The 20,332-nt window shown below is 40.1% G+C and overlaps 1 protein-coding gene across 2 annotated transcripts in view; it reads right to left on the bottom strand.

Annotated features, from left to right (window-relative positions):
• The window catches only part of tbck (TBC1 domain containing kinase), a 196,729-nt gene that overhangs the window by 23,479 nt on the left and 152,918 nt on the right, over nucleotides 1-20,332 (bottom strand). For both annotated transcript variants that reach the window (XM_034187980.1, XM_034187981.1), the window contains exon 23: nucleotides 20,142-20,314. In XM_034187980.1, coding sequence (XP_034043871.1) covers nucleotides 20,142-20,314 — 173 coding nt within the window. The remainder of the gene's footprint in view (nucleotides 1-20,141; nucleotides 20,315-20,332) is intronic.

The raw sequence follows: 20,332 nt of genomic DNA, 5'->3' as shown, positions 1-20,332 counted from the left end.
AGAATGAATTCCGACTTAATCATCAGGGAAATTAGTTTGGTATTTATGAACGGGAGATATTGTTAATGAAGGTGAATAGGATTAAATAAAAGCCACCCTGTTTTTATCTGACACCGTAGCCGGGTCTTACTTTGGAGGCGCTGTGTAGATCAGTCTCCGTAGGTCAGGTGCTGGAATCGTCTCATTTTCAGTCGATGATCCGTCCATCACACAGCTGCTTCACGGACCTTTACAAAGAGATTCTGCCGGTCGCCTAGTTTCATTGGTTACCGGGGATGCTTTCCGTTGTTATGCTGTGACTTGCAGCGGCGGTTCAAATCACTGTTGACGTCTCAGCTGACGTGGATGTTTTTATCTCTGCAGTGCTTGTAGTCTGGGATCATCAGAATAAAGGCTTGAGTGTCTTTATTTATTCTAATTCACCAAAACAAAAATTCATCTTTGGAAGCCGGATCAAATCACAAAACTCGACACAAAAATAGTTGACCCTGTAAGAAAATGTTTGTGAGATCAATTTGGAGTTCAAGAAGAAAAAAGTTTTAATTTGAAAAATCGCAAAACGAAGTTAAATGTGCCTGCGCGTTTAACTTTATAAAAGTTGAAAAAGTTATTTGTAGAAAAAGGAAAATAATTTCTTGTTGGCGCGCACAAACACGAAATAAGTTTAAGCCATGTGGTGGCAGACAAAGGGTCGTAAAATCTGGATGGCGAGGCGACCGTCTCAGGACCCAAGATAAGAAGAGCGAAAGCCGGAGGAGAAGTGGAGAGGCAAGAGGCAAGAGTGATTCCCCAGGGGCGCCTGCTTTTAAAGGGTTAAACGCTCCACCCCCAAGAATTCTGGGTACTGTTGTTTTCTTCGTCACTCCTTTGTCTAGTTTTCTAATAAATCAGTGTCTGTTATTCTTAAATTCCCGCTTACAAACCAAGCAAGTCCTGTATTGCAAAACTCTAGTAAACAAGGTTTTTTATGTGGAGGTACCACACAACACAACTATATGAAAAACACACTTGATAAACTTCCTACAATCTATAATTAGAGCACAAAATACCAGATATATATATAAATCTCACGTGTAAGGTTAAATGGTCACATGTTGTTTCTTTTGTTTTCTTCTGATACAACAATAAAATGCACTTTTTAAACGTGGTTATAACTTTCTAACACTGTACATAATTGTTACATGCCCTTCCCAATTCATCCAACAGGGGTCACCCTTGTTCCATGGACTGGAAGGGAGTGGGTTTTGGATTTCATCACAAAATGTGCACTCTGTCAATTTGGGGTCGATTTTGACCAGAAAGACTGGACTGTGGTCAACAAGTTGATGGCAATTCTTCAGTGAGATGTACTTACTGGTATCTTGTTGTAAAGACATATTTCTAGGACTTTTGGGGGCAGATATGTCTTTCTGTGGTCTGTTTTTTTTTTTGTGAGAGAGGAGCGGGCAACATCTGGTTTGGGGATCTTGATAAGTCATTCACACTCTTGTGAGGAATGCACTTTAGAGAATCTTAAATCCTGTGTTGGCTCAGAGCGTCTCCCTTTGACACCTGGAGCTATACCAGGCCTTGCTGTGTTGAATTTCTTCTTTTGAAGAAATTTCATGACCTCTGCTTGATGCAAACTTAGAACGTTGAATGTTGGTACAGCTTCCCACTACATAGACTAGTTTCCATTATCTAAAAAAAAAAAAATTAAGTTTATTCAACAAACATGACTCAGTGATGACTCTGTGATTGTAGCCATGTCAACACTGCTGACATGGCTACAATCCAGCTAGAAAGCCACACAGTGTCAAAGAACATGATAATTCACAACACTGTCCACATTTAGTTTTAACAGCAGGGGGATTCACATGCAATTCTGAAGGCCTCAGAGAAGATCGTTCAGCAGGGAGAAATCTGACGTCTTAAAATGAAGCTATAATCTAATCTATAATCAGTGAGGAAAATAAGTATTTGAACACCCTGCAATTTTGCAAGTTTTCCCACTTAGAAATCATGGAGGGGTCTGAAATTTTCATCTTAGGTGCATGTCCACTGTGAGAGACATAATAAAAAAAAAAAAAAAAAAAAAAATCCAGAAATCACAATGTATGATTTTTTTTAATAATTTATTTGTATGTTACTGCTGCAAATAAGTATTTGAACACCTGTGAAAATCAATGTTAATATTTGGTACAGTAGCCTTTGTTTGCAATTACAGAGGTCAAACGTTTCCTGTAGTTTTTCACCAGGTTTGCACACACTGCAGCAGGGATTTTGGTCCACTCCTTCATACAGATCTTCTCTAGATCTTTCAGGTTTGGAGTTTCAGCTCCCTCTAAAGATTTTCTTTTGAGTTCAGGTCTGGAGACTGGCCAGGCCACTCCTGGACCTTGAAAAGCTTCTTACGGAGCCCCTCCTTACTTGCCCTGGCTGTGTGTTTGGGGTCATTGTCATGCTGGAAGACCCAGGTTGTTTGCCAAAATCTCGCAATACATGACCCCATCCATCCTCCCTTCAATACGGTGCAGTTGTCCTGTCCCCTTTGTAGAAGAGCTCCCCAGAGTATGATGTTTCCACCCCCAAGTTTCACGGTTGGGATGGTCTTCTTGGGGTTGCTCTCATCCTCTAAACATGGTAAGTGGAGTTGATTCCAAAAAGCTCTATTCTGGTCTAATCTGACCACATGGCCTTCTCCCATGCCTCCTCTGGATCATCCAGATGGTCACTGGTGAACTTCAAATGGGCCTGGACATGTGCTGGCTTGAGCAGGGGGACCTTGCTGCCCTGCAGGATTTTAAACCATGACAGCATCATGTGTTACTAATGTAATCTTTGTGACTGTGGTCCCAGCTCTCTTCAGGTCATTGACCAGGTCCTCCTGTGTAGTTCTGAGCTTTCTCAGAATCATCCTTACCCCACAAAGTGAGATCTTGCATGGAATCCCAGACCGAGGGAGACTGACAGTCAAGCTGCTTGCCTTAATCAAGTTTTACTTTGATCTGGGTTTAAGACACTGGGAGACTGTCCTGTCTTTAAGTCATATAGATGGTATTATCATTAGTTTGTCTACTCTGCCCAGGCACCTGAGGACTTTGCGGCTGTTCAGAAGGAAAGCCCATTCAGATCTGCTGGACATAGCAGTTTTTCTCCAGGATCAGTTTGGCAGATACGGTATGCTCCATGAATACAGGATGATGCATTTAAAAATGCATTCAGGATGGCTACGTGGTGACTTAAGAAATAGTAAAAAAAACAACAAAAAAAAACAAATTACTCAGAAAAACAAACAAAAAATATAAATTACTCAAAAAACAAACTAAAAAATAAATTACTCAGAAAAACAGAAATAATTATTCAGAAAAGCAGACAAAAAATAAATGACTCAGAAAAACATAAATAATTACTCAGAAAAACACAAATAATTACTCCGAAAAACAAACCAAAAAATAAATTTATCAAGTAAATGCAATACAATTCCATAGAAAAGTCTCCAATGACACCAAGAAAAGTAGCTAGATTTGTCGCTAGTCGCTTTTGAGAAAATGAGTCGCCAAGAGGGTTTGGAAAGTTACCAGATTTAGCGATAAAGTCGCTAAAGCTGAAGTTAACGATGTGTCAGCAAGCACACAGGGCAGACTGAATGCTGGGTCCTGCTGACCTGTTTCTTCTGTTCCAAGAAGAAACACCTGTGTAATTTTAAGTAAAATATCAAATGACGCAGAGCTACTGAGGTGTCATATAAAACAAATTATGATTTTTTTTTCTCCCCATTTGTGCAATGGTAAGAACAGTGGTTGGCACAGCTAACCAAAAGGTTAGCTCTGATAACAGCATACTCAGCTAACTGAAAAGTTATCTTTTATAAAGCTAAACCGATACCCCACCAAAAATTTATCGGAAGCTACAGCTAACTGATAACCGAAAACTTTCAGTATTGCCTCCAGTACACTTGCAACTACTAACAAGCTGATTTTGAGTTTTAACACCACGATCACTTCTGGTAGCATCAAAGGTGACCACAAACCCAAACAATGAGTCAACACTTCTGTCTTTGTGTACCCCGCCCACTGCTGGAAGCTCCTGTTTACTACATATTTTGCAGCAGTGAAGCAATTGAGAGGAGCTAAGCTCAATTCTACACACACACAAAACAAGCCATTATTGTTGTGTGGGCCGCCAGAAGAGGAGGTACTGCTGGCCCACCACCAGAGGGCGCCCTGCCTGAAGTGCGGGCTTCAGGCACGAGAGGGCGCTACCGCCACGGACACAGCCGGGGGTGACAGCTGTCACTCATTATCTCTTGACAGCTGTCACCCATCTACACTTCATGATCTCACTCCATAAAGACCGGACGTCATCTCCACCTCGTTGCCGAGATATCATCTACCTAAGGAGGTAAACTCTCAGCCGTTGTTGTTGTTCAAACACGTAATTCTCTGAGTTGTTGCAGGAGTTCCTGAGGAGCCTACTGATAGCGGGACGCTACGTTTGGGGAAACGTGACGAGTGACGCACGTCAAACTAAGTAGCCCTCAGTCTCTTACTGTGTTAGAGGTGGAATATCCACCATAAGTGTTACTGGGTGTTCATACACCCACATCTGATTGTTTCTGCTCCTCGCCAGCAGTACCAGATCCGACACGCGGAGACGGTGGCCACCTGGGGACTCGGAACTTGGCGGCTCCAGTATTTTCCAGGTTTGGTGGCGGAGGAAATCGTGTGGTTCCGGTTCTTCTCAGGACAGACATCTTCTATCCTCGAGCCTGCCCACACGACACCTTTGTTAATTGATTTTTGCACATATTCTGTAATCTGCTGTGTAGAGTTGTGCTATTCACAACAGTAAAGTGTTCATATTTGACTTCCTCCATTGTCCGTTCATTTACGCCCCCTGTTGTGGGTCCATGTCACCACACTTTCACACCAATTATTCCTTAACAGAATACAGCAGTGCTGCAGTGAGGCAGAGGTCTTGGAAAATAAAGCAGTTTTGAGTTATGGTTTTGATTTAAAATCAAATTAATCTGGATAGAATAACTCAATTCATGTCAATTCTGTCATTTGTACAAAGTTAAACTATAACATATCTTTTAATTTTAAATAATACACTAATGCTGACGTTTTGCAACAAACAGACAGATGCAAAAAGGATTATGGGTAAATGAGCCTCAACTAACACTGACTGGTTGACTCATTCATTCTATTTAAAAACCAACATGTTAATGTGACGTGATGTGTGTGCTGGTATTTACATATAAATATAAATGTAAATACCAAATACCAAATGTAAATACCATTTTATTCATATTTAAAAAAAAAGCCATTTGCAAAAGCCAAAAGTCAAGTTGTGATTAGACAGCCGCCTGATATAACCGGGGTCAAAATGCATAGAACACTGCCATCTACTGGCGCCCAGACCCTTACCCATAGTCCTTTACGTACCAGTTTTTTTTGCTGCGGTTTAACCCCTTAAGCCCTAGAGCCTATTTCACCAAAATCACATACCCATACATTATGATTTATTTCTCAGCTTGTACAAGGTCAAAAATGCAAAAGTTTGGATCAGCTAAAAGACAGGTCCTAGGGGATGTTGTGGATGCAAAAAAAGTTTTAAGTAAATAATATTTGGTAGGAGTAAATTAGGTTCCCCCCCCCCCCCCCCCCAAAAATGAATTCCGATTTATGTCTTTATTTGTTTGGCGTTTCAGCTGTGGTTAGTTGATATGTGATTGAAGTGGATACTTTTGTAGAGGAGACTTTGTTTGACATTTTGATAAGTGTATGTTAGTGTCAGCATTGGTTAGTTATGAGTGTACAAATGTTCCAAAACAGAGCAAGTCCCCAAATTTGGGGACTCTAGCGTTTCAGAGGTTAAACAATAGAATCCACGATGACAATTGTAAATGAACATTATACAACCAAAATGTACATTTCCATTTCTGTAGCTGCAGCAAGAGGCTGCAACAACTCTCAGGCACACAAAGGATTATGGGATATCTCAATACTTAGGGCAAATACTGCCATGAACACTACTGGCCAGTAGATGGCAACTCAGTGATTCCAACTGAAAATAATTCAGAAGCAACGTGAGCTTCTTCTGACATTTTTACATAAACAAACACAATAACATCTATAAACCCAGAGAATATATTCACGAGTTTTAGGCATAATATACAAAGAGTTTAATGCTGTTGTCCGCGTGGAGCCTGATCAGAGTGTCTCAGATGCATTTTTCCTGTCATGCACTTTTACCCATAATGCACTAGCACTGCTGAGGCATGTCCACACTAAAACCTTCTAAATTAGTGCAATACTTTAAATCTAAAACATATAACTGATATTTTCACTTTATAAAACTTCACAAGTGACGTTCATTTAAATAACATGTTTGAAATTAGTTTGGTTAAATTATAACCATAAGTTAAAACTATATGCCTCTGCATGACTTGGGTGATATTGCCAGTAACTTAGTGTGGTGTCAAGAGCTATTATCTTGTGACCAGTTCTCCTCTGACTGCAGAGGATAGAGCAGTGACTCGTGAAACCAGCTCCCCTCTGTTTACAGAGAATACAGCTGTTTATCTGCTACAAAACATTTAACAGGTAAGCGTTAAAATCTCTGATATCAGACTTAACAAAGGTTTTTAACTGTTAAAGCTTTATTCACTTCACCTGCAAAAACATGATAGTGATCTAAAAATTATCAGACCACAATTTATTGGAAGATAATCGGTTCGATGATGGTTTTCAAAGTTATCTGAAAAGATAATCCGATAATGAAAACATTAGCTTCGATAATTAGCGGTTAGCGGATTAGCGGAACTGTGCCCACCACTGGGTAAGAATAATTACATGAGATGAAAAATGGAAAATACCATTCAGTGAGGTGTCAGCATTCATTATTTGTATATTATTTCATCTAGAAAAAATGTATACATGCAGCCTATGAGGCAAAACACAAAATGGCAGCAAAAACAAAATCAACGCCTGCTGGATTGAATCTGTTTGGGTACAAACAGCATATTGTTGACCAAAAAACATTTTTAGAGAGTTCTTTGCAGTCTTTCCACTATGTTTTTAATGTATACCATTTATAATAATAATAATAATAATAATGATATAATTAAATTTTTTCCAGTATTGTGGAGCCCTAACTAGACATATTTTGCAAAGTTATCAATATGTCAGTGGTGCATTCATCAAATTGTTTTGTGCAAAGGCTGACTGAAATGAGTCCCACTTTGCTCTTGTGAACTGTCTGTCTGATGTAATATGCAGCAGCCTCAACACTAGAGGTTATTAAATGCATAAATTACCAGATGGCTATTTATATGCCAAGACAGACAGTGAGACCACCCACTGCTAAACTAATAGGAGACAATGTAAAATAATATCACTGATGAAACAGTTCTAGTTTAATCAGTGACAGTTACGGATCATGTGCATACATCTACACATTTCGGTATTTGTTCTACTCCAAGCTCACTTCTTTGTAACTCAAAGAAGAGCTTGTTTTTTCCCACTGCCTTTCTCAGGTCAAACTAACACAGCAACTGTCTGTGAGATCGATGTCTGCTCCCTGGAAGGGTTAAGAAACTGCTGACAAGGCCACTTGAAGACCAACAGCGAGGTGGAGCTACTTGAATTACAGTGCACCAGGAAAGTATTTACAGCACTTCACTTTTTCTACATTGTTATGTTACAGCCTTATTCCAAAATGGAGTAAATTTATTTCATTTTTTTCCCAACAAAATTCTCCTCACAACACCCCATAATGACAACATGAATTTTTTTTTTTTTTTTTTTTGCAAATTTATTAAAAATAATATTACTCTCCCATGTGTGTTGCACTGTGTGAGGCAAATGGTGGTCACACCAGATACTGACAGGTTTTCAGTATAAATTAATCAATGAACACAAATGTTCCAAACACAACCAAACGATAGTGCACAATCCCCATAAACAATAATAAAATCAATAAGCCTAATTCATAAGATTATAACAAGTAATTATATTGTTCTTATATAGCTTTTTAAACCCAACTAAGGTACCAGATAATTTAATTTTATCAGGGCAATTATTCCAATGGGAATGCAATGACTTTTTACAGTAGTTCAAATCTTTGACTTCTCAAACATTAATGTTCCTCTTAAACTGTAACTGGACTCACTCATTTTAAACAGATCCTGGACATGTTGAGGAAAAAGTTGTTTTTTTTAACTTTATACATACTTTATACATGATTTGATCTGTGGTGTAATCAACCAAGTCCCAGAGTTTTAAAATATGTAAACAGACAAATAATAGGTTCTTTGGCTCATGGTAGGGTTTGTTACTGATAATTTTTATAGTTTTCTTTTGTAGTAAAATTATTTGTTTTGTACTAGTTTTATATGTGTTTCGCTAAATCTCAATGCAATAGGTCAGAAGGCGTGCATCATGTGTACAGATGAGATGAGTTTGTATCATTCAGATGACTTTGTATCAGTTTCTGTCAGTGTGTACATAATGTCTGGAGTTGCCTTGACAACATCAGACTGTAGAGGATGGCAGAAGATAAAAGGGGCAGCTGAATGATTCACCAAGGCCATAGAGATTCTTCTGAAGGAAAACAGCAGCTGATAAACTGCCATGTTTATAGAAACGCCATTTACCGCTCCTCTGACCGACCAAATCCAATTTATGAGTATTCCCTGGTCTCTGACATCTTCCTTTGCAAGCCGTACATTTGCTCCGAGATGTTGTCCAACTTACGTCTGAATTCAAGGGTTACCGCCTTGCCCAACTCATTAATCATGACGGACAGGTGAGGGGTTGTGGTTTTGATAGCAGCCGTCTTGCCAATTCTTCGGTCGGTCAAGGCAGCACATAAACCAATAAGCACCAGCCCTCCCACTATAAAACCAAATATAAATAAATCTTCGACATTCTCCATAGAGAGTGGTACCAAGCACACCACTTCTCCCAGGCGTTGAGAACAAAGCCCGCAGGGTAGGTTCCATCTGGGCATGCGGGGTCCCCCAGTCCTGATTTCCTTGTTGAAAAAATGGTATCAATAGCGTTCAGAGACCAGCTGATCAATTCCATGGTTAATCCATATATAGTCTGAAGAATTCACTATCCGGTGAAGTCGGGACATTGAAGGCTGGAGCGGAGATAGTCGAGAGAGGAGGAGATGTGACCGCTCTCGCCGGAGTCCCAAGCTGAGTATGGAATAATGTATAATAATATATGGAACAAGTAATGAATAATATAAAATAGTTAATGAATGTTGCGAGAGGAAGTCTTGTGCTTTATAGAGTATTGCAATGCCTTTAGACAGTTTTGATTTAACATAATATGTTTTCCAGCTTAATTTGTCATCAATAAAAACTTAAAAAAATTTGTTTCATTTACAGGTTCAATTTCAGTATCATGTAAAAATAAATTTCTGCTTAAATTCCTGGGCTTATTTCCAAATATAATACACCTACCAGAATGGACTGATAATTTGACTGAATCAAACCACTGATTAAATTTATGTAATTCCTTCTACATCATGTCCAAAAGCTGCCTGAAATGAGTTCGTCTCATGAAAAATGGGAGCAAAAACAAAAGTGTTGGGTTGTGTTTTATATTGTATGGGTGTATGTATACCTATGGCCTCAACTTGACCTAGGTACCTGGGCAGGGTATACTCCTGAGCCAAACTGAGTCTCAGCGGAGGACTTCCCACTGGCTCAGTCATTTAAAACCAGAAGGTATGCCCCTCTCCTGCACTGTCTGACCTTACTTTGAAATGCGAGTTTGTATAAAATAGGAAGTCATGACACCCCCACTGAAGAAAATATCATCAAGTTGCAGGTCCCAAATTTCCATTTTCCAAGTGGCTAATCACAACTTCATGGCTGGTCACCGAGGATAAGAAAAATATTTTATCTTGTAATGGCTCATTTCTATACTGGCCAATCAGGCAGAAATGCAGAGGTGGTGTGGTGCCTGCTGTGAATATCAAATGGTTAACCTTAGGTGCCACCGCACCCCTTACTGTGAATCAAGGACTCTTTGAACAAGTGGTTATGGAGCGCATCGAGGCATTTGATCATTCTACTGGTGGATAACAGTAGTCTTGAAGGAATACTGAACCTGATTTCACAAAGTAGTACTGCTACTTTACAGTAGTGTTCAGAATAATAGTAGTGCTATATGACTAAAAAGATTAATCCAGGTTTTGAGTATATTTCTTATTGTTACATGGGAAACAAGGTACCAGTAGATTCAGTAGATTCTCACAAATCCAACAAGACCAAGCATTCATGATATGCACACTCTTAAGGCTATGAAATTGGGCTATTAGTAAAAAAAACAAGTAGAAAAGGGGGTGTTCACAATAATAGTAGTGTGGCATTCAGTCAGTGAGTTTGTCAATTCTGTGGAACAAACAGGTGTGAATCAGGTGTCCCCTATTTAAGGATGAAGCCAGCACCTGTTGAACATGCTTTCCTCGTTGAAAGCCTGAGGAAAATGGGACGTTCAAGACACTGTTCAAAAGAACAGCGTAGTTTGATTAAAAAGTTGATTGGAGAGGGGAAAACTTATACGCAGGTGCAAAAATTATAGGGTATTCATCTACAATGATCTCCATTGCTTTATAATGGTTTAAAATGCTTTAAAAAAAAAAAAAAAAAAACAGAGACGCGTGGAAGAAAATGGAAAACAACCATCAAAATGGATAGAGGAATAACCAGAATGGCAAAGGCTCACCCACTGATCAGTTCCAGGATGATCAAAGACAGTCTGGAGTTACCTGTAAGTGCTGTGACAGTTAGAAGACACCTGTGTGAAGCTAATTTCTTTGCAAGAATCCCCCGCAAAGTCCCTCTGTTAAATAAAAGATGTGCAGAAGAGGTTACAATTTGCCAAAGAACACATCAACTGGCCTAAAGAGAAATGGAGGAATATTTTGTGGACTGATGAGAGTAAAATTGTTCTTTTTGGGTCCAAGGGCCGCAGACAGTTTGTGAGACGACCACCAAACTCTGAATTCAAGCCACAGTTCACAGAGAAGACAGTGAAGCATGGTGGTGCAAGCATGATGATATGGGCATGTTTCTCCTACTATGGTATTGGGTCTATATATCGCATACCAGGTATCATGGATCAGTTTGGATATGTCAAAATACTTGAACAGGTCATGTTGCCTTATGCTGAAGAGGAGATGCCCTTGAAATGGGTGTTTCAACAAGACAATGACCCCAAGCACACTAGTAAACGAGCACAATCTTGGTTCCAAACCAACAAAATTAATGCCTCACAGATGTGACGAAATCATGAAAAACTGTGGTTATACAACTAAATACTAGTTTAGTGATTCACAGGATTGCTAAAAAAGCAGTTTGAACATAATAGTTTTGTTTGTAGCGTCAACAGCAGATGCTACTATTATTGTGAACATCCCCTTTTCTACTTTTTTTTTTACTAATAGCCCAATTTCATAGCCTTACGAGTGTGCATATCATGAATGCTTGGTCTTGTTGGATTTGTGAGAATCTACTGAATCTACTGGTACCTTGTTTCCCATGTAACAATAAGAAATATACTCAAAACCTGGATTTATCTTTTTAGTCACATAGCACTACTATTATTCTGAACACTACTGTATATTTCAGCTAAAAGTGTGCATGTACTCAGTGTTGTCTCACACACTGGAATCAGTAAAGAGATTCTGACTGAAAATATTAACCTGGCACAGCAACATTTCACAGTAAAGTAAGATCCTTCCACCTCAGTAGATCCAAGAAAATTGGGCAGAGATGGCCTTAAACAGGGAACCGTATGCACTGGAAACAAGCACACCTATCTACTTGGTTACCCCCCTTAATGATGCCTAAAAGTGAAACTGACTTTCAAATCAAATCAAATCAGTTTTATTTATATAGCGCCAAATCACAACAAACAGTTGCCCCAAGGCGCTTTATATTGTAAGGCAAAGCCATACAATAATTATGGAAAAACCCCAACGGTCAAAACGACCCCCTGTGAGCAAGCACTTGGCAACAGTGGGAAGGAAAAACTCCCTTTTAACAGGAAGAAACCTCCAGCAGAACCAGGCTCAGGGAGGGGCAGTCTTCTGCTGGGACTGGTTGGGGCTGAGGGAGAGAACCAGGAAAAAGACATGCTGTGGAGGGGAGCAGAGATCAATCACTAATGATTAAATGCAGAGTGGTGCATACAGAGCAAAAAGAGAAAGAAACACTCAGTGCATCATGGGAACCCCCCAGCAGTCTAAGTCTATAGCAGCATAACTAAGGGATGGTTCAGGGTCACCTGATCCAGCCCTAACTATAAGCTTTAGCAAAAAGGAAAGTTTTAAGCCTAATCTTAAAAGTAGAGAGGGTGTCTGTCTCCCTGATCCGAATTGGGAGCTGGTTCCACAGGAGAGGAGCCTGAAAGCTGAAGGCTCTGCCTCCCATTCTACTCTTACAAACCCTAGGAACTACAAGTAAGCCTGCAGTCTGAGAGCGAAGCGCTCTATTGGGATGATATGGTAATATGAGGTCCCTAAGATAAAATGGGACCTGATTATTCAAAACCTTATAAGTAAGAAGAAGAATTTTAAATTCTATTCTAGAATTAACAGGAAGCCAATGAAGAGAAGCCAATATGGGTGAAATATGCTCTCTCCTTCTAGTCCCTGTCAATACTCTAGCTGCAGCATTTTGAATTAAATGAAGGCTTTTCAGGGAACTTTTAGGACAACCTGATAATAATGAATTACAATAGTCCAGCCTAGAGGAAATAAATGCATGAATTAGTTTTTCAGCATCACTCTGAGACAAGACCTTTCTAATTTTAGAGATATTGCGCAAATGCAAAAAAGCAGTCCTACATATTTGTTTATTATGCGCATTGAATGACATATCCTGATCAAAAATGACTCCAAGATTTCTCACAGTATTACTAGAGGTCAGGGTAATGCCATCCAGAGTAAGGATCTGGTTAGACACTTTGCTATGAATATCAGTAATGATCTGTAAAAGGTCCTTTGTACTCAGTGCAAAAAAGCAAAAAGAGTCTGAGACAGTTTCTTCACCAAGTGTTAATTCATTACATACGCCCAATGTACGTATACAATGATTATTATTATTTTTTTTTTGTAATTACACAAATTTTTAATATAGAAGACTGTACATAGTGCATTCTTTAATACCTTTCCACTCATCAAAAAGCAGTTTTTACAAAAACTATGTTAAAAAAAACAGCAGTAATACTAGAATTTTTAAAGGCTATTTATTTTTATATGCACCAACCTCACTATTCAGAAGCAAAGTAGGCTCACCACATGTATTTATTTCATGATGTGGCAAGGGTTTGGATTGGTAAGCGGATAGTTTCTATGCATTAATGAGTTCATTGTGAATCACCAATGCTGCCGTTGGCAACATGGCGACACCCAGATATGGGCTTCATATCAGCTGTTCTGGGTCTCCATAAAAAACACATGGGTGACATCACACAGGCTTTGTCCAGTATATATAGAGTCTATACTCCCACTGAATCAATTTACTTAGCTACCAAACTAAGACTAACATTATAAAAACTAAGTTAATGAAAGATCAGCATGAATTACAGCATGCTGTTTTGCTTGTACTGGTGTTATCATGTTGTGAAGTCACCAGTACAAGTAATTTCACAATAGTTTCCTAGCTAGAGAAGGCAGCTGGTTACAACATGCTGATTTAGATCTCATTCAAAAACAGGAGGTCCAGTTGGTAACTTAAACTTTGCCAAATCCCATTTTAAGTACTGCAACCACAGCACTCTTGCTATTGAAGGCTTTAACTGCAGTTGTTTGCTGTTCATTTGAAGAAAATACACCATCCTGGTTGTTTGATACTGAAACAGTAGCTAATTGAAAAGATCGTTCCACATGTGTATAACATCATTATAACGTCAGGTAAATGTGTGTGACTGGCCTGTTTGATTTCTTGATGGGTTGAAATCTATTTGACTGGGAGAGAGTCCGGATAGGCCTGCCATATGAAATGAAATATGAGCTCTTATATTTTCTGGTTCCCTGGCTATGAAAACATTAGGGATAGAATGATTATCAGCTGGGCCGATAATCTGCATTGGCCGAAAATCTCTCTGTGTGCTCTGTAGGGATAGACTGATAATCTGCTGTACCAATTGGCCGAAGCCGATAATTGGCATAGCCAATACTCAACCAATATTGGCCGAGCTGCTTATCGGTCTATCCCTAGAAAACATACCTTTATTTCACAAAGGCTTCAATATAAGTTACAAAATAGAAGCTGCTGGGTCTTCTTCATTACATATTAGCCAGTGTTTATCATCAACAGATGGATGGATGATGAGCAAGTTAATAAGACACGGAGGAACATGAAATTTGTGAATGATGGAAAGTAGAACTGGAACCCAGCTGAAGCTTGTGTGATTCACAGTGTGGGAGGTGATTAAACATCATTATTTCCTTTTAAAGTATGGCCAGAAATGGATGGGTGACCTTGACCTGATAAAAGAAAACTGGGACGTATCAGCCTCTCCAGGAACCATCACCTTATCGTGGTGGAGAGGTTTGTGTGAGGTTTGTGTGTCCTTAGGAACCTGAGAGCTGTGTTGTCTGGAGCCTTTGTGCTTCTGGTAGGGTCTCCCATGGAAAATTGGTCTCAGCTGAGGGGCCAGACTAAGAATGGTTTAAAAAGACTCCATAGACAAATGAGGCAGAGGGAACATGACCCATTCTGGAGGAAGGCTGGGGCCCCCATCTGGAGCCAGATGTGGACTTGCCATCTCCACCCTGTGGGCTCACCACCTGCAAGGGGAACCACTACGGTTGGGTGCACTTTCCCATGGGTGGCTGTGAAATTCGAGAGTCTCGACAGACCAGACAGAGGTGGCAAAAGCTAGCTCTGGGGACGTGGACCGTTGCCTTTGCTGTGGGGGACAAAGCGTGTGCAGGAGGTGGAGCGCTACCAATTAGACCTGGTAGGCCTCACCTCCACACACAGCCTAGACTGTGGAACAACTCTCCTTGATAGGGGTTGGACCTTATTTTTTTTCCTCTGGAGTTGCCCAGGGTGTGAGCGGCTGGGCGGGTGTGGGAATACTCACAAGCCCGGCTGTTGGATTGGTATTCAATGCTGGGCTCTTCTGTCTCAGTCAGTCAGCCAGTCAGAGGGGAATCCGCAGGCTGACGTCACGCAGTCCTGAGGGAATCCTCCTCAGTAGCAGTGAGCGAAGAGGGAAAAACACCGCTACTGAGGGAATCCTGGGAGTCCTTCTGATCTAGCCTGAACCCATGGATGGTGTGAGGCCGGTAACGGCCCGACTGCACCGGGGCCAGTTTTTCCCAGAGTTGGGTTGTTTGGAAATGTAGATGGAAGGTAAACTCCATTTAATATGCTTAAATTCAGTGGGTCCTCTCATCTGATCTGAGGTTGTGGCCGAAAGGCGTTGGCTTTTATGCTCTCAGCGCTCTCGGGAGGGCCACGGAGCAGGGGGTGTGCCTGTAGTATCCTGCGGAGTATCCGCAGGATACTACAGGCACACCCACCGACGGTGACTGTCGTGCGTTGACTGCTTATCCCACGATGTGGGCAGGCGATGCACGGAGGTCTTAAAAGTAGGCTGTAGACCAACAGTTAAGCAAATTATTTTAGCAGAACACACAAGCACAAATGAACAACAGTGCTATTTTAATATTTTGAGTGACGTCGAGGTCAAGAATGTAAAAACATAGGCCTAAGGTGTGAAGAGGTGAAACTGTAAAAGTTCAAAAGTTTATTTTAACAGCACAAATGTAGCACAAATGAACAACAGTGCTATTTTAATATTTTGAATGGGGGGGAAGGGGGCAGCTTCACGCAGGTAATTTATACTACGATGCAACTTTTATATGTTTTTCCCCCTCCCTCTCTTCAAGAGACATTTTTTTGACAAGTGCATCATACTCCAGTGTGACTTACACTCCGGATAATACAGAACACAAACATTGGCTGTGCTGACAAAAGTGGACGTTCACATTTCACAAAAAGTAACAGCAAAAGAAATATCTTCAAAGTATAAGTGAGTGTGTGTTTTTGCACATTTCAGCCCTGATTTATGGGATTACATTTGAAAATAGAAATCCCTGCAAGTGACTCAGGTGTTGAGGCGTGATAACAAAAGAGAAACTGCCCTTGAAATTTTGTATAAATGTGAACCTATTCATGAAGGTGCTGTCCCAAAACTGAAAAATAACGCTGTACTTCCTTATGTTGATGTACTTTTTATAAAGGATGACTGGGTTTATTACCACAGCAAAAAGGATTATATCTTCACCACCCCTGGGTTGGGTTGTTATTCAAAATGCAATTTTCATCAAAGTGATTGAGGTGACAGAGTCTGACTTGTTGAAGTAAAGGTACCATGCTGATATCACTCCATAAAATTTATGAAAACATGGCTTTAGTATGAACTCAGTATTACAACCACAAATCACAAAACAATGGGACAATAAGGAAAAGAAAAGAAATGCAGTGATCCATACATTTACTGTGACATTTCATGTTTTGTGTCAAAGTCATTTCATTTGTTAGTGTACATTCATTCCTGCATTTGAGGCCTGCAAAAAAAAAAAAAAAAGGGGGGGAAGCAAGGGCAATTTAGGGCTATTAATAAGTCCCTTTTGCTTCTCCCTTGTTTCATTCTTCCTTGTTTCATTTGGGGTCACCACAGCAGATCCGCGGTGGATCTGCATGTTGAATAGGCAAAGATTTTATTCCAGATGCCCTTCTTGACACAACTACATATTACATGGAGAATGGGAAGGGGTGACTTTGAACCAGGAACCTTCCTTCCTTCCTTAAGGATGTTATTTCATACAGGTCATGTCTACAGGTGATTTCAATCACAATTTTAGTATTAAGGCAGTATCCACAAAAGGTCAAATCTTTGATGAACAAAAATGGGCAGAGGAACACCAGCCTGTCAAAAAAAAAAAAAATGTGTGATCAAATTATTGAAATGTTTAAAAACATGTTCCTCAAAGAAAGGTTGGAATGAATATATATGATTTAATATATATATATATATATATATATATATATATATATATATATATATATATATATATATATATATATATATATATATATATATATATATATATATATTTTCATATTTCAATTTAAATGTTGAATATTCTTGAGAATTAAAAGTTCATTGCTCTTAGAAAGGATATGCTTGCATTTTTATAGAATATTATCAGTATATCAAAAGCATAAAATTGTCTTAAAATGACTATTACGATAATGTTGTGATACTGTTTAGTGTGATATTTTCTGTGGCAATATATCGTCCAGCAAAATTTTATTTATTAATTTATTAATTATTATTTGTTATTTTGGCAGGCCTGCTAGCAGCCACTGCTAGCGGTCTCTGCAGAGCTCTACACAACTCCTAGCTGTGGGGATAAACTACAGCGCTGATTGGCGGAACTCCTCTTGTTTTGATTTTCAGCAGGCACAGACCTGCTTCCGGCACAACTGGTCAATAATTTTCCTGAACTTTTCTTTTTTTTAACGCGTCCTTTTGATTGACAAATCCTAACGGCGTACTTTGATGTCAGAATGCGTGCCTGGTTTGAAAACATGTACAGGTTGGCAGGTCTGTGTTCGCTGTGTTCTCAGGCTCAGTCGTTTCAGAAATCCTTGCATGTGACTCAGGTGTTGAGGTGTTAGAACAAAAGAGGGAGTGTTTGGAAAGTGAAGGAAGGGAAAATGTTTGCCTTTGAAGTATTTAGTGATCATAGCTTCCTTCAACGTCTTATGACCGTGAAGTCATTCATTAAGGGGTTTTCCCAAAGCTGCAAAATTATGCTGTACTTCCTTCCTTTTGGTGATATACATTTAGATAATAATATTTGTATTATCTCTAAAAAGTAGGTTATATCTTTACTCCTGTGTGTTTGTTGGTTATAAAAAAAAAAAAAAAACTGCTAAAGCAATTCAGCTAACCTTTTGAGAAGACTGAGTCTGTCAAAGAGTAATCCTATTACACAATGAAAATTATGCTGATATTACTCTACAGATTTTATGAAAATATGAAATTAGTCATTGTCTTTTTCTTTTGGCACTCGCCTTGCAGGTTGCCACATAAGATCAACCATCCCCAACTCACCCTGTCCTCTGCATCTTCTTCTGTGACACCAGACACCTGTATGTCCTACCTCACCACATCCATAAACCTCTCTTAGATGGCTCCATCCTCAACATCCTTCTCCCTGTATACCCTGGGTCCCTCCTCTGCAGGTGTCCAAACCATAGCGATTTCACTTCTATGACTTTGGTTCCAAACTGTCCTACCAGTCTTTCTGATATGCCCATTCCTATTCCTGTCCATCCTTATCACTCCCAAAGAAAGTTGCAGCATTTTCAGCTCTGCGATCTCCAACTCCACCCCGTCTTTTTGTTAGGCCTACTCCATTTATCCAAAAAACAAAGCTGGTCTCACTATCATCTTGTAAAACTTCTCTTTAACTCTTGTCCTCCTATCACACATCACCCCTGCACTCTCTTATTCACCTCTCCACCACACACTCTGTTACTTTCAACAGTTAACCCAAAGTATTTAAAGTCACCTACCTTGACCACCTGGTCCATGAAGATGCCTGTCTAATCTCATTGTTGTGTGGGCCGCTGAAGAGGAGGTACTGCTGGCCCACCACCACCAGATGGCGCCCTGCTTGAAGTGCGGGCTTCAAGCACGAGAGGGCGTTGGAGCCACTGGGAGTGACAGCTGTCACTTATCATCAGCACCAGCTGTCACTCATCCAACTCATCACCATCACCATAAAGGCCGGACTGCAACTCCACCTCCTTGCCGAGAAATCAGTTACCAGAAGAGGTAATATTCTCTGCTGTGTCTGAACTTAACACTGACTTATAGTCTGAACTTCTTTGCAGCCGTTTTCCTGTAAGTGTTGCCTTATCTGTGGGATTGGCGTTTGGTGTGATCAGCGACGGCTTCGCTTCACACCCCAACCAGATAAGTGGTTAGACAGGAGCTGCACGTGTGTGATTGGAGGTGGAGGTGCTCCCTCCCAAAGGAACACAGACTGTGAAATTAATGAGTGTGCGAACTCACATTCATCTATACTGTTTCTGTTCTCTGCCAGCAGTACCACGTCTGACAGCTGGAGACGGTGGCCACCTGGGGATCCAGGACTTGGTGGCTCCGGTGTTCTTTAGGTCCGTTGGCGGTGAAGGCCGTGTGGGATCCGGCTCGGTTCTGGACAGACGTCTCCTATCCTCAAGCCTGCCCACACGTCACTCAACATATAATTGTCTGTACTACCAAAACTGTATTTGTCTGTATTCTGTTGTGCACTTCACAACATTAAATTGTTACTGTTTGGCTTATCCATTGCCCGTTCATTTTATGCCCCCTGTTGTGGGTCCGTGTTCCTACACTTTCACAACACTCATTCACTGTCCGTATGGTGTAGAATAATTTTATTAGTTTTGTTGACAACACAAATTATTAAGTGTGATGTAGATGCAAAAAAGGATACATTTTAAAAGCATTTAGAAGTCTTTAATTGGTTCAGTATGCTGCTGCGAGAACTCTAACCAAGAGAAAAAACATCTGATCACATTACATTTAAATTCTTTAAATCACAAGTAGAAATGCGTTCATCTGTGTACTCATGGGCATGTCTGTCTAAAACTGATACCACATACCACATGATTCCAATTCATCAGCACTGGTGCATTGGAATCATCATGTGGAAGCAGAAAGTGAATGCACCACAGACCTGCAAAAACCTAGTTAAAGTATTGTGGTACTTAAAGGATGCAATACTCAAGATGTACCAAACATAAGTGGGTTTAGGATGTGCAGTTTTATGTCAGGTGAAATTATTAAGCTACTAATAACCTTCAGAAAACATGAATCAGTCCAATCAATGAGTTTCTCATGTCAGCCAGGTTGAGGTCACAGTATAATATTGAAACTCATTCATCCAATGAAAAGACAAACTGGACCAAAGAAGTCTAAAAATATTTAATTCACAGGTGTGTACAACAAAAGTAGACAATTACAATCACTTCAAATTTATGCCTTGTTTTGTTGTTGGTCTGTGGGAGTGTGCATGTGATGTGCAGTACTCACCAGGTCTGTCTTTGGAATGTGCGGGTAGTCAGTGGAGTAAAACGTCACACTTGTGCCAATGCCATTGTCACCAGCAGCTCTTTGCGTTTGAGCATGTTGTCTGTATGTGGTGCTTTTTGGAGTCCAGCGGAAGACAGTGATTGATTCACGCACACAGCGCTGAATGTCAATTTCTTCAAAAGAAAAAAAAA

The sequence above is a fragment of the Thalassophryne amazonica genome, chromosome 15 (genome assembly GCF_902500255.1).
Source record: "Thalassophryne amazonica chromosome 15, fThaAma1.1, whole genome shotgun sequence".
Classification (NCBI taxonomy): domain Eukaryota; kingdom Metazoa; phylum Chordata; class Actinopteri; order Batrachoidiformes; family Batrachoididae; genus Thalassophryne; species Thalassophryne amazonica.
The sequence above is the reverse complement of the archived record's forward strand: the minus strand, read 5'-3'. Positions and strand labels throughout refer to the sequence as shown.